The sequence below is a fragment of the Helobdella robusta genome, assembly GCF_000326865.2.
Source record: "Helobdella robusta unplaced genomic scaffold HELROscaffold_4, whole genome shotgun sequence".
Taxonomy (NCBI): domain Eukaryota; kingdom Metazoa; phylum Annelida; class Clitellata; order Rhynchobdellida; family Glossiphoniidae; genus Helobdella; species Helobdella robusta.
Genome location: NW_008704902.1, coordinates 4121190 through 4137611, shown reverse-complemented (window position 1 = coordinate 4137611; position 16422 = coordinate 4121190). Strand labels below are relative to the sequence as shown.

At 30.8% G+C, this 16422-nt stretch overlaps 1 protein-coding gene across 1 annotated transcript; it reads left to right on the top strand.

Moving 5' to 3' along the window:
- Positions 1-13470: 13470 nt before the first annotated feature.
- On the top strand, positions 13471-14163 carry HELRODRAFT_162499 (hypothetical protein; the record flags this gene model as incomplete). The annotated part of the gene is made up of 1 exon (XM_009024687.1): positions 13471-14163. The coding sequence occupies one exon, from the start codon at positions 13471-13473 to the stop codon at positions 14161-14163; it is 693 nt and encodes a 230-aa protein (XP_009022935.1).
- Between the last annotated feature and the right edge of the window lie 2259 nt (positions 14164-16422).

Sequence of the window (16422 nt, the reverse complement as noted above, 5' to 3'; positions counted from 1 at the left end):
ATTTGTTGGATATATTAACCGTTTAAATAATTTAAATTAGAAAAATGTATTAAAAAATTTTATTAAACATTTTTTTCAATTTGTACATATGTATTACAAAAAATATATACATCATCAATCGAAGCTGCTTTCTTTGAAAATAAATGTGTATTTTTAGTCAAGGAAGTCCGTTCGTAGCTTCGAACTGATCCTGGTCTCCTTGAGATGAAACCCTTCATAACATGAACGAGACTGAGAAAGCGCGGCCGACACCCCCGTATACGCCTGACGAAATAAAATGAGTTCAATTGAGTTCATCGAGTCTCCATCACCATTCAGTCTAATTATGAATTAGCTTTTTTCTACTTTTTTTATGTTTTTTTTATAATGTTTGAATATTTAGTATATAAAATATTGTTCAGCAAATGTAGAATTGTTTAAAGAGAAATTGTTGTGGAGTAATTATTAAGTTTTAAAAGTTTGACACCATATTGAAAATGCGGTTTAATAAATATCGCAAATAAAACAATGCAGATGAAATATTGCAGATGATTCGAACAAAGTCCTTTTTATCAGAGACAGACTTGTCGATTTTAATTGCAAACATTTTAAAGTCATTTATAGTTACCAAACATCATAAATGCGTACGTAGCTTTCTAAAACCCATCAGTTAATACTTTCCGAAAAAAAAATTTCTTGATTGTTCGAAGCAGTTTTTAACTTGAAGCTTGTTTGGTTGTTGTTTGAACCTACAATTGTTATAAAATAGTTAAATGTGCCATTATTTTTTAACTTTTTGTTAGTAAGAGTCGTAATTACAAAGATTATTTTTGTAATTTTGATGAAGTATTTTTTGATTTTTATAAAAAATTAACAATTATCATTAATTCATTTTTTATAGTTTTTCTGTTTAAAGATTCAAAATGAAACCTGAAATTTATTTCAAAGAATATTTATTGCAGTTTAAAAATTTGCAAAATGAGAAGGCTTGAATGATGACCCGGCAAATATTTAATCGTTGTTCTCATGAATGTTTAATTTGAAGTTATTGCCCTGGCCTGTCTGTCTTAATGGTCGGTTCATGTACACGTGCACTCTTCGTACATCATCTCCTGTCCGCTCCTTCTCAATTTATCTCACTCTCCTCTTCCTTAAGTTTGTGTGTCTCCGTGCTCCGTTGGACAGTCAGGATTTTGTAGCGTGTGACGAAGATGTGTGTTTGTTGTCTGCTAATTCTAATTTTATATGGATGTCCAAATGCTGATACGATAAAACAAATAAAAACTACAATGCAAAATTTGATTGAATTAATTGAAACACTTGTTTTGTTAAGCTAAAAGTTTTATAAAAATGTAAATGATGAGCAACATAGATTGCAGAATGAAATTGTTGACAATTTTAGGTGATAAATAAATAAATTAAAATCAAATTTTCTGAAAATTTTGTATTAAAAAAAACTTTTTGATTTTCAAACTGCATAACATTTAAAGAATTATTGATCAGTGTCGGGAAGTTGGGAAGGTTGTTTTTATTAGATGTAAAATCTGCACGTGCCTGCTCATGTCTGCCTCATCTATCGTCTTTAATACCATTATATAATGCTGTTTATTATGTTTACAGTGCATTCCATCATTTCGTTCATATCTTCTTGAAATAACAATCATCTGTTTTTTATGCGAGGTTTATCGGTTTTTCAGACGCTATTCGCGGTGCAAAACACTGTTCATAGTATAGCAAGTCATTCATCTTATTTGTTAATGGATTTAGTTGATGTGGTTTGTGAACTAGTTCATTTTGATTAAAGTTCGATTAGTTATTCTAATAATGCGTGCTTAAAAAATTGCACTTTACGTTTTCCTGTTTGTTTGCGCACCGAAAACTTAAAATGTTTTGCTAACGTTTGCACTCATCTTGTGTTTAGTAGAAGAAGATGCAGAAACATCGTTAGTAGTTGCGGAGATAACAAAAAATAACCTCGCTCAAAAACACGAAAGCGATTTATAGTTAACTCTACTGACAAATATTTATTTCGCGTTCAAACAAGCCATCCATTGCAGAGGTCGGCACATCTACACTCGCTTTCATTGGACATGACTCCACTTCTGGGGATTCCAAATCATTCCATCACTGTCCATTTATTATTTGCATAAATTCAATTGGTTGAAAGTAAGCTCAAATAATAGGAACGCCAGGTCTGCGTAATTGCTATTACGCGCTAGCCTGCTTCGAATTCCACGTCTGCAGCTCAAAAACTGTTTTGAGTGTTGTGCATATGATATGATGTGTGCGTGGTGTATTGTAAGGTGTACGAGATGATGGATGCATTTATTGTTATGTATGTGTGTAGGATGGGTGAGTGTATGTATTAATATGTATGCATATGATGCTGTTTGTGTATTGATACTCTGTCTGATGTTGTATGTGTTTTAATATTTATGTGGAGAGTAGAAAAATGAAGCCCTCACTCAAAAAATGTTACTGAGGCTGGCTGGTGCCTCTCATGGCAGATAGCACCATCGGCATTGTTGTCTCAGAAAGACATCCATTCTCAAAAGTGAATAAATAATTTATACATTTGTGTTTTTTCTTTGTTCAAACTTTTTTGATTTTACAAAGTCAGTAACAAACGTGTAGATGATGAATTTGTAATAACAATAAAACAGAACGTAATAATTTGTAAAATATTACCGAATTTCATTAGTTGATGAGAGCTTTTTGTATTGTATGTTTGCATCGAAACTCAAAAATTGTTTCAGGTTCCAAAGTTTCTGACAATTTCAAGTTCAATTGGTTCAGTAAAATTTTTTTAAATACGCGGTTGTTGTTATAATAACTGTCGTGTTATACACTAATTGTAAAGTTAACTTGTAAAACTACGGTTTAGATTGATGTTAGTTTCAATCTGATAGCATTCATATGCACGTTGAATCAAACTGAAAGATAAATTAAAAGGTTTGAGTCCAGTGACTCAGTTTCATGTGCTTTATAATACAGTACCGACATTTTTTTCTTGACAACTGTATTATAAAGAGCAACACCTGCTTGAGTGTCGTCAGTACAAAATTTGGTACACGCAGTTGGCACTACATGAATATTTACGTCATTATCATCTTGAAATGTAATAGAAGAGAGTGGTCATAAGCATCTGATCCATAGAATTATAATTTCTTTCAGTCCACGGACAAATATGCTACTAGTATTTCTTTGTTTCTATTCAAAAGAACACAACAAACGATGTTTACATTATCTAACTAATTAAATAAATTAATGGTTCCATTACATCTCAAAAGACAACACGGGACATCTCTACTGGCAGAATAATTATCTGCTCTGAACATATGGCAAACGATCTTATAGTTTTATATTTATAGCAAACTATAAAACAATGCAACAGTTGCGGTGATGATGAACGAATTTTCATAATTACACTATTAAATTTTTCTTACCTGTTTTGATTAATTTACATTACAGAATCATTATTTTCATTACTTCAATGTTTACAAAAAAATAAAAAATTATTAATATTTTTGTTGATGTCTCGTGTTGGTGGTTTGTTGCTATTGTTGTTGTTTGGATTGTTTTAAGTTTCAATTATCTTTCTTATTTCGTTGGTGCTATTTAAAAAAAACCTATTTATCTTAGCTTCCCGCCATATGGTTATTACAATATTACGGAGCCTTTCAATAAACCTTATCTGCATAAATACACCGCATGCATTTAAAATCATTAGACCCATTAAAAATCTCATTTCAATAATCCAGCATTACAAAAAGCTGGACACGAATTAGACATAAATAATTCTGACATGATGAACGAACCTGCCCGCCCGGCTTGGTACAACTTAGTACCAACCGTGCAATGAAATGTATGTGAACTCTTCAATCTTGTAAGTTTGCAACATGCTTGACGCATGCGAGGAATTTCATCTCACATGTGTTTCTTCTTCTTCTTCTTCTTGTTTGTTGTTTTTTAAGGTGCAAAAGTGTTTCAAATTAAATTTTTTTAATTTTTTGTTCTGTCTGCTTTTGAATTAACCATGCAATCATTTCCAATGAAAACTCAGGCTGCCAGATGAGATCTTTCATCCATGCCACCCACCTGACTTTTCAACAATTTCTTTCATAATTTGCTCGTTTTTTAAACAATAATTACATTTTACTTTGCAACATTTTATTATTATTATATTATTTATTTTATAGCAAATAATAATTATGCTTCAAATTTTCAACCAGCAAGCTAATAAAAATGCAGACAGTTAGACAGCAATGATAAAAACAGCTTATCAACAGCAACTATGTTGTAGACAGCATAAAAACGATTAAATTCAGTTAAAAACTCGTTTTAAAGCAATGAAAGCTGGTGAACAAAGGAAAGCACAAATTAATTAATCCAACAACAAACTGATGAATAAAAATGAAACACTGTTGATTGTATAACGTAGAAACGTGTTGTACGTCGTACAACACCTGACATACAACACATACAACACTAGACATACAACACCTGACATCACGCACTGTAGATGAGTGATGAAAGAATGGTTGGTGAAAATGTCTGCATTACACGAAGCATCTGCAGACTCAAGTGCCACCCACCTTTAATATTGTTTAAATGTAGATATTCTGTATCCATTATGTCATTTGATGTCATTGATATAAGGTAAAACCTTTTTTTTGTTAGATTTTAATTGCATCATCATTCAATTACAAAAAAGTAAAGTACTTTTCTATTTTTTAATAGCAAAAAAAAGGCTTACTAATTTATGAACTTATGTTTCCACTATTATTTAATGCTCACAGCCAATATCAACATGCTAGTAAAATTATTATTTGTGCAGTTTAAATTGATTTCAATCACGCATTCATAATTTTTTATAATAAAGGAAAATTTTTAGATGAGCTGTTTACAAATTTACAAAAAGTTCATCAACCACACATCGCAAAGTTTTGGGTCCGCCAGTGTGAAAAACAAAAATTTTGGTTTATTTTTAAAGTAGACGTAAGTTATAGAAAAATTTTATTCAGTTGTTAAAACTGGATGTGGGAATAGTGCCTACTGTTCATATCAACAAAAGATTTTTTTTTTAAATTTTATTTCATCATTTGTTGGACTGCTGCCAATGGTGAAATTGGAACAGTGTGTCAAGTGAAATTTTAGACGAATGATTATTTATTTTAATTATTGAGCACTTGGATATTTATTGCAGAATTTGTGAATAGATGGGTTATAAAAATCATAAAACCACCAAAAAAATGAAAAGTCAGAGGACGAAAATAAATGGAACTTACTGCATGCTGTCAAATTAATGAGTTAATACTGCTGTATTAAATTCTGCTTTGGTATAAGCACATTAATTAACTATGATGATTTTAAAACTAATAAGGAAAGAAATAAATTATAAATAAATTATGACGGGTTTAAATGATTATTTTGGTTGTTTTGCAAAAACCGAAACAAATCAACATTGAGACTGTTTGATAAAATACTTTTTATCAATTTTTTGTTCAAAGTTAATTAGTTTACTTCATGTTTCCAAATTCCAAGTACAATTTTTTTTGCGAATTTGAAACTTGAAAATAATAATAATAAAAATCTCTTGTTTAGAACTGAATTAATATGAAATGTTTTATTATACATTATCAAGTCACAATTTCTGCTGGTGGCGAGCGTTGAAGCCTTCACTCGCCAGCAGCAGCAGAACGTGTGAGGCTGTGAAAGGATGCAGAACGTGTTTATAGCCGCTGGGGTTTAGCTTCCTACGTCAACTTCACATCTTGTCTACAATTTTACATCACTAACTCTCAATATATTTATATAATATATCTTTATATTCAACAAAATATAAATTATTTGTATTATCATCAAGTATTCTCTACCGTTTGTAAAATTGTTATTCTATTTCTAAAAAATCATTTAGAAATTGTTGATAGTAAAAAATATTTATAAATAGTTCTATTTGCAATATTTCCTTACATTAATTAAATTTCTTACTTCAAGTTGAATAAGGAATTCATGACGTTAGTATATATTATAATGTTATTTACGATGAACATCGAATGTAATGTAATGAAACATGAAGTCAATATTGTAAAAACATTTAAGCTTCAAATTTGTTTCGTTGATCAGCTTGGTTAAAAATTTTTAATATTCGAATAAAATTTTCTTTGAAATAATTCATTTATATCAGGGCACACAGTTACATACAATTCACTCAACGTAGCATAAGCTTCATTACTGACATGATCCCAAATTAAAAAGTATGATATGAAATGAAAGAGGAATGTTGTTTGTCATCTTTCGCAATAAATTTTTTTTTCTGTCATCCACGTCCCACCGTTGATTCAGCTGGTTATTAATTTGTTTACACGCCATTACAGCCAGACTGCCACAACGTAATTGTAACACGCAAGTTACTTAAAATAGGAAATAATGAAACTTTATTATTTTCTGAGTCAGAGTTCTTCTAAGTAAACTTTATTGCTTTAATGCTACTAACCAATAATGCACCAACCATTAACGCAACAACCACTAATGCACCAACCACTAATGCACCAACCACAAAGACGACTCATAACTCTGGGCGATCATTGAAATTGCAAACAACATTCCGCAGCTAGTGACAATTAACACACAATATATACATATACATACATAACAATTATTGCTGAATTAGCAAAATGAAATGACCAACACGCACGTACGAACTCACACACGTGAGCCAAACGCATGAAACACATATAAACACTTATGGACACATAACACACAGAAGAACCCACATGAACACCCATAAATAGAAAACACACACACACACCCGGCAGACAGCAGTCTTCAATGGGACGTTCCTCCTTCACTGCCACATTTCCATTTTGAAAATCATTCAACGCTCGAATGTAATTTAATTTAAAGGCTGTTTCCAGCTCCCGAGTGCGTGATTATGAGTTATAAAAAGATCTTTAATTATTTCAACTGCATTGTCACTACAAAGCTTTTTGAACTGTTGAATTATATTGTGCGTACATGCCATGCAGATGACATCTCCAATGCACACATATGCCTTTCAAAATATCGCCTGTTGTTAAGTTTTGCAACATATTGTATGAGGCAGAATAAAAATGATACAACGACAAAAAATATTGAGAACACTTTTGTGGCTTACATATATTAACTATTCAGTCTTTAAGTTTTTACACTGACTACCTGAGGGTTGATGGTGATGACGTCATAGCTTGCTACACCGTGCATGACATCTAAAATGGCTCCCCCAAGTAGGTAAAGGAAGTTCATACATTCATTCGTTCGTTCATCCGTTCATCAATTTATTCATTTTTTCATTTGTTTACTCATTCATTCAATCGTTCACTTACACTCACTCACTCACACACACACAAACACACAAACATACACACATACACACACCCAACATACTTTCGTCAAGCTGAGATGTTATATACTTGATCTGGCATTGGAGAGACAGGAGGTGAAGAAAAAATATTAAAATCCCAGAGAGAACTTGAAGATGAAAACACGTAAAAGTAATTGAAATAATCAAACAAATGTAAAATCTGCCGATGTCTGCCCAGACAACCTCATTTCACCTAACTGTTCGTTTTATTCCAAATAGTTTTCTGTATTTTCTAAATGTAATTTTGTTTAAAAAGGTTTTCAAGTTTATGAAATTTCGAATGATTTAACATGTTTGCGTTATCTTTGCACATGAATAACGCAAAAACTCGTTGACAAAATGTACCATTACTAACATCAATACCATCAACAAAGACATCAACAACAAAATTATTTTCATGAACATCATCAAACACACACACGCACACACACACACACACACGTACACAACTTATTCGCTCCGATAACGACTGCATACATGACGCAATAAATAACCAACAATTAAAACTAAATAGTAAATATCCGCCAAGGAAGGAGTACACGGAGGATGATGTAATGTTCTGTTTTATTGAGTTGTTTGTAATGTTGTTTTTGTGCTGTTGTTGCTATTGTTGTTGTTGTTTTAGTTGTTGTTATTGTTGTTTTCGTTGTTGTAATGTTCTTGCGATATTGTTGTTGTCATTATATTGTAATGTTTTTTATTTTGTCGTAAGGTTATATATAAATATGTGAGTTAGTATCACGTTGTTACACGTTGCAATGACTCAAATTGTTAATGTCACGATGATGATGTATGGCTGACGTTGTAAGATTGTGAGTTTTTTGTGGTTGTCGAGTTGTTTGATGACGTCATGCTGTTGTTGTTGTTATCACGTGATGATGTTGTTATTTTGTGACGTTGTTCTCGTGTTGTAATGTCATCATTTTTGCTCGTTAACGCTTTCAACTTCCCGCCTGATTGAAATGCTCGACGTCTTATTAATGTCAAAGCAAATGTCAAGCTCTGAAAAACTCAAAAAAGATATCTTCAAGTAAGTTGGAAAGTTAGTTGTTTGGCATTTTCAAACAAAATAAAAACAGTTCAAAAAAGAGAAATATGAGTTTCGACATGGTATAAAATGATAATTTTAGCTTTATCTATATATAAAGTTTTAAAATTAATTGCTGACTACTTAGATTAAAAAATGACATAATTTTTGTTGGAATTAATAAAAATTAATGAAAAATTAAAATATGAAAAGTAATTTTCTAGCAAAAAATATTTCACGGCAAACAATTGAAACGTGTGTCTGCAGATGATATGCCAGACAATGGACTCAACACTCAAGCTGAATTAAAAGTATGTGTGTGTGTGTTTGTGTGTTTGAATGTGTGTGTGTTAAAATGTGTATGTTTTTTATGTTCGTGTGAGAATTTGTGAATGAGTGTGTGTTTGTATGTGTGTGCGCGCTTGCATTAACTGGTTTAACGCTCTGGTGATGGCTGTGATTGAGATATTTTTCAGTTTTTACTGATGTTTTTATCAATCATAATTTAGGTTTTAATCAAAAATAAATTCGTCTCGGTAAGCCCAAGTGCCAGATTTTTGAATTTGCAGACAACATTCTGTATATTAAACACGTCAAATGTTCATCTTTGATGAAAGTTGCATTGGTTTTGTGACGATTAACAGACTACTTAATTCATTTGGTATCAAATTGTACAACCTGAAACTCATAGAAATAAACAAATTTAATGCTTAATAGAGAGAACAATTGAACGTCTCGAACAAATACGACACCTTCAAAAATGCCATCAAGAATAAAATAATCGAACGGAATGAGAGAGTTGTAACATGGTGGCAACAATATTTCATAATGTAACAATAACGTTAATGATATTAACAATAACAAAGTCACAAACAATTATTCTGTTATTTAAAAACTTGTATAACGCTTCAGGCATGGCGTCAAAAGTGCTTTCAACACATGATTATTTTCTAAATGATTCTACAGGAATGAGATCCTTCTTTTAAATGATTCTTGAAAAGTTGAGTTAAGACGAAAGTTGTCGAAAATGGTGGTAAAAAAATATCTCAAGTATAAAAAATTATTTTATGTATAGAAGAAAATATTTCATATTTAAGAGGGAATGATTCAAATATGAAAAGAAATATTTCACATTCATTTTATGAGAGAAAAATTTCAAGTTAAAAAAGAATCGAAAGTAAATGTTTTTGAGCAAGCATTGAAGAAGCGATGAACGTTCAGCCGGTGGTTGGCGGATGAATGATGTAGCGCTGACGGGCTGGTGTTTGAACCAATGAAGATTTTGGTAGGGTAACACGAGAACTGAATGTTTGAACGTGGTGCTCGAACCAACTCTAAACTGCTTGGTAGGCCAAATTGCTCGTTGTGCTGATGCTTTCACTGCCATATGATGCAAGTTTTAAAATGACCTTTCAAGAAAAACTGCCAGACTCATCCAGACATCCTCAACAAACACCCTCGTTCCAGTTTTTCCACTTCCTTTCTAACGCTGGACTGGTTTTTAAAGTTTTTACTAACATTATTTTCAAACTTGCGGGTTTGTTTTTTTAAATCCCATCGACAAAAACCCCTTCTTAACTATTGATATATAAAATACTTCCTATCTTGTCAGAAAACACCGGATCACTTTGCGCATCTTAAACGAAATTTTTTAGTGTTGTATTCCATCCTACCTTGCTGCTTGCGGTTTTTTATAAAATGTAAAAATGTTAAAAACTTCTTTGTTATTTAAAAAATATTAGAAAATTTTTTAAACGCGTACGAAAGTTCTGGGCACCTCTGAAGCAGCGTCGCTTTATCGCAACACAAATGTTCGCACTGTTGTTAGCATGCATGAATAAAAATCTTGACTAAAATTTATTCTCATCATGGATAAGCTTATAATCATTTTATAGAAAATATTTGTTAAATATCTCGAAAGTCAGAAAAAAATTAGAGGAAAGAGAATAATGAAAATGGCGGATTAACATGAAAGGGACAAAAAAGTTCTGCAGCAGAAGACTTCATCCTGCACGAAGTAACGACGATAATAAGAATAATAATAACAATAAAATAACAATAAAAAGACAAAATAATAATAAGAAGAAAAAGAAAAAACAATAATAATAATAATGAAAAGAACAATAATAATAATAATAATAATAATAATAACGAAAAGCTTCTTGAAGTCAAATTATTTCAACTGAGATAAAACAAAATTTAGAGTTGCCATTAAAAAAACGACAGTCCCGACGAGAAACAACAACAGACGCTCAAAATGGCGAAGAGACAGAGTAATGATAAAAATAAAAATAGTAAGAGTTAAGTACAATTTAATAAGAGTAATAATAAGAATGGGGGGTTAGTCTATAATAAGAGTAATAATAATAATAATAATGGGAGAAGTTAACCTATAATAGGAATAGATTAGATTTAACAAGAGTGGGAACAAGAAAATTATTATAAATATATATCTCTCTTAATCTTATCATAACCAGGTTATTAAGAATTTCAGAAATATCATCAATAATTTGTTGCTTGATGATGACGATGATGATAATGAGAACGGTGATGGTAGTGATGACGACCACGACGACGACGATGATGAGGAGGATGATGAGGATGATGATGGTTTTTATGATGATGATAATGATAATGATGATGATTTTTATGATGATGATAATGATGATGAGTTTTATGATGATGATAATGATGATGATTTTTATGATGATGATGGTTTTTATGATGATGATAATGATAATGATGATGATTTTTATGATGATGATAATGATGATGATTTTTATGATGATGATGGTTTTTATGATGATGATAATGATAATGATGATGATTTTTATGATGATGATGGTGATGATGATGTTGACGTTGAGGTTGATGATGATGATGATAACAATAATGGCGATGATATTAATAATCAAAATTTTATCATCAAGACCGCAACAATAATGTTGAGGATGATGATGTTGTTGATGATGATAAGAGATTTGGCTGATGATGCTGGTCAGAAAGATAAAAGTCATTATGACGTTGTATTTTTTTAACAATTTCAAAAACTGTCATTAAATAAATATGTATGGCATAGAGTAAAGAAAATTTAAATAACGAAACCAAAAACGAAACCAAATAAAAAAACATCGCTAATAAACAAAAATAACTTGATAACATATCCAACACTGATGACGAATGTATCAATATGGCCATTTGGATCTGACATGTTCGATCCAATGGAATGAATAAAACTGGCCATTCAGTCAACGTGAACAGACGTAAACTGTTTTGTAACGATACTTAACGACACTAACGATGCTAACTTACTTATCGATACTAAAGATACTTAACGATACTAACGATACTAACTATAACGATATTAACGATACTTAACGATACTATCGATACTTATCGATACATAACGATACTTATCGATACTAAACTTAATGATCTGTTGCATATTTCCTACCATATCTTACAGTGTGATAGGTAAATTAAAGTAACATTTCAGTTAAGTATGGAAGGTTACGAGTGGGGAAAGCATTGCCGGTGGATAAAACTGAATGTTCACCTGTTAATGAAAATAATGAATTGATACGCCCGTAATGTTGTCAGCAGTGAATGGGTTATATTATTATTATCTCGAATGTATGCGACATGTTGTTCTTCAATAAATGTCAATCATCTTTTTTGCCGTGAGGGTTATGTTGTAAATAATAATTATAGAATGAATAGACTTTGCTAAGCTGACGTTGAAAGGCTTGTAGTTTAGGCGCAAGTCACTTCAAAAACGTTCTCTAAATCAAAAGTTTTAAAGATTAAAAGTAGTTAAAAAAATTCAATAAAATAAAAATTTTTGTTGAATAAAAATCAATTTCCTTCACTTAAGAGTTGTTGCAGATGTGCCATGCTTCCCATGAAAAAAACCAAAAAAAAAATACAAACGCACAAGCAAGCAATTCAATAAAAAAACAAATTTATGGATCGAATTGTGAACGCCAGTTTTTGGGGTTTTCATTTAAAAGCAATAATGCCTGTGTAATCGAGACATGTGCAAGAACCATCAATGTTTATTTTATTAACCAACACCTACTGGCCATCAATATTCTACATTGTTTGACATCAAAATGCGGCGAGTAAGTTAAGTTAATGCCATGTTGACGTCACGGTGACGTCATGTTAGTGCCAGGAGAGCATCAACAACAATGCAAACCCCAATAATTCACAAGCAGTTCGATCAAACAAATAGGCACATAAGCCTATTCAAATTACAAACACATGTCCCCTCTATAATCTCTGGGTTTTTATTCATTTTTTCATTAGTTTGTTGGTGAAACAAATCATAAAAATAATAATAACGGCCTCCCATTACGTTATTAATATTTGGTTTTAAATTTTGTCATTACATTTTTCCCCATTACGGCCTTAGGGACCGTTAAATTATTTCTACACCTGCTTGAAAAAATGTCGAATTGATTTTTTTGTAATTTATTGAAAGAATATTATTTACCAGAGTGCATTTTATATAATGTATTTTTTATTTCGTTAGAATAAAGATAAAACAATAGCAAAAACAAACTATAAAAAAAAATAATAATTTTCTTTGCCAGTTTGAATTCAAAGCAACTAGAATCTGTTCAGAATGTTTGCGAATGAATGGTCGGTTGTCACATTGATAAGTATGGAGTAATTCAGCGCTGAATTTGAGGGGACGATCAATCCAGTGCAAGTCAGAAAAAATATTTTGCTGTTGTTGTTAAGTGAATGCTGGCAGTTATGTAGGGGTGTTGCGTGTTTGCTAATGTTGTTTGTTGCTGTTATTAATCCAGTTAATGTAATTGTTGTTAACGTAATTGTTGTTAACGGTGACCCGTCAAAATAGCGCCGACAAAATGGCGAATAACAAAATGGTGAAAAATAAATTTAGAAATCATAACTTATTAAATGTCAATTTTATAGTTGAAACCATTAGAATAGTTGTTGTAAACTATTATATTTTAAACTTTGGAACAAAATTGTAAAAACGGCTAGTCAAAAACCATAAACTTAATGTATTTAATATTATGGATATGTTATAATGAATTCTGAAAAGGCTGGTCAGAAAGCAAAAAACACCGTATTTCCAACCTGCAAACTATTTAGTTATTTATTCCACCTTGAACAAGGCCTCGGGGGTAAAGTGAAGTGCAAGAAGAAAATCTCACTACTACATAAACTACATATTGAAAACATGAAAACCACAATTATTTGTAAAAAAAAGCTGCTAGCTCTTTCATTTGTTCCACTACTGCATCAAGTCATCACTGCATTTGAAGTACTAAGTGAAACTTACTCAGGTGTTCTAGAAAAAGTGTGCGAATACTGGGAAGATAATTATAGTGGTCGTGAAAAACAAAACCGCCAAGTGACAGCACGATTTCCAGTGACATTTAGGAATGTTCGCGATCGGTGCAGGAGAACCTGGTACGAACAAATAACTCAGTTGAGGGATGGCATCATGCATCCCGTTGATTGTCACCACCCGAATGTTTGCAAGCTTATTGATCACTTCCGCAAAGAACATAAGTTTACCGAAGACAAAATGGTTCAGCACAATGGAGGAGAACGAAAAAAAGCTGCCAGCAAATCCAAATATCTCAAACTGGATGAATATTTCCAACTTATTACACCATATCAGGAATGGAATTTTTACGTCGCATTGCATATAGTTTTTGACTTTGTAATTTACAGTTTTAATTGGTTTAATAAAATAGTAACGTTTATCACTTAATTAAACTTTGTTTTTTTCCTGTATTTTTTTAAATTTATTTCGAAAAACTAGCTTATATCTAATGAATTTGTTGAGATCTATGTTTTGCAAATTTATTTATACAAAAAATTCATTTCTGCAAAATTTTACCAACGACGCTATGTTGCGCTATTTTGTCTGGGAACTTTTGTTAGCTTAACTGGGTAGAAGAGGTTGATTGTTGTTTTGGTGTTATTTGTGGAGGATATTTCCTATTAAATTTTTTTTTCGGCAATATTTTCATTTCATGTTGATTGGTTGATTGGTTGATTGGTTGGTTGGTTGATTGGTTGTTTAGAGGCGGCTTTGTAATTACCTTCGCCGTCGTGTAAGGTGAGGTAGAATAATTAAAATTCATAACACCTACTTCTAGGATTTGCAAGATGTTTCATTATTATTTTTGAAAAAAAAATGCAATTATTTATTTAATTAATTAAATTCATAATTAATGCATATCATTATTATTAACAATAAAAACAATTTAAAAAAACAATCAGCTGGAAAACATTTTTCTGTTCACGGTTATCATTATTTTTTTTATTTAAAATTTTTTTTTTCATAGATTTATGGTCAGTTGTCATTTACATGAATTTTAAGATTTTAAACTGCAATACCAATATAATTTTTTTTATTTATCGATCAAATTTGTCTTCTAAATTATGTATTCCAGATAGTTGCAGCAGTGGGTTTCAAATAAATTATATAAATTGTTTCCAAATTAATGGAAAATAAAAGAATGGACGCCACAAAAATTATAATTGATTTTATTTCAAATAAATTATATAAATTGTTTCCAAATTAATGGAAAATAAAAGAATGGACGCCACAAAAATTATAATTGATTTTATTTTTACTCCTTGAAACACACAATAAGCACGTCAACTGAAAAATTTTCCTTCGCAAAATTTAATTTTGTTTGTTTTTCTGTCTGAATAATATGAATTCTTAATTGCTAAAAAGTTTTACTAGAATTAATTTTTGCGTCTAAACAAATTTTGCTATTAAATTGAAATGTAAATTTTGAAAGAATAATATCAACAGTTACAACTAATGATAGGTAATGTTAATGTTAAAATAACTAACCCCAAGTAAGAGAACATGTTGAATTTGTGCTGGAGTTGGGAAGATTGCAATCATGCGACTGTATCCATCACTTCAACATTAGCAACCTGCTTCTCGTTTTATCGAGTTTTGCTGATTCCATTCAAATGATTACTCGATATTCATGTTCAAAAACCAAATTTTATTCATATCTTTAATATTATTTTCAATTTTTTCAAATTTAAAAGTTCAGGTTTTCATTGACAAAATTATCCTTAGAGTAATCAATTAGCAACAGTCACATAATCAAATTGTTCCAAACTCAATTACTTATGCCTCCAAAAACGTAACGTACATACATACATTGCTTCGAGCACTGGGAATGTTAGCATTCAACCTGACCACCGTCTTTATAAGAAATATGGCTCACATACATTGTTATAAGTGGTCTTTACATATGCATTGTTATACATATATATAATTATATATTTATATATTGTGTTTATGTATAATTATAGTATATATGTATGTAAATGTAACCACATTTATGTATTTATTTCATATCTATGATATTCAATATCTTTGTTATATGTTTGATCTTTGTTTGGGTTTCGATAAATGTGCTTCGATAAATGTGCTGCGATAAATGTGCTGCACCACGTGATTGACATATTTTATAATTTATTTGATTTATGAGTTTCGTATGAATAAGCCTGTAATTGATTACTGTTTTACAGGTATGTTTTCTTTAATTTATATCTCTGTATTATTTTATATTATTTGATTATATGACATTTAATTTGTTTGAATAAACTGTTTTACAGATTAATAAATCAGGTTTTATTTAGAAACAATCTTACAAATCAATTACAAGTTATATTCCAAAAAAAAAGAAGAGAAAGAAAGAAAGAAAGAGAAGATGTCTTCAGATAAGTTATTTTTTTATATTATAAAAAGAAACGATAATTTCGAATTGACGGCTTTGTCAGAAAATAAATTAGCGTGGTATAATTTGCCCGATGATTATAAAGATTTGGCTGAACATAAAGTTTTATGCTCAAAGCGAGTGATAAAAAATACAATTATGACAATAAAACCGATTAATGGTTACCGCAAAATTGGCATAACGATTGATGACGAATTAAGAAAAGAATATTATGACGAAGACGGCAATTTATGCTTTTTAAACATGCCACTAGA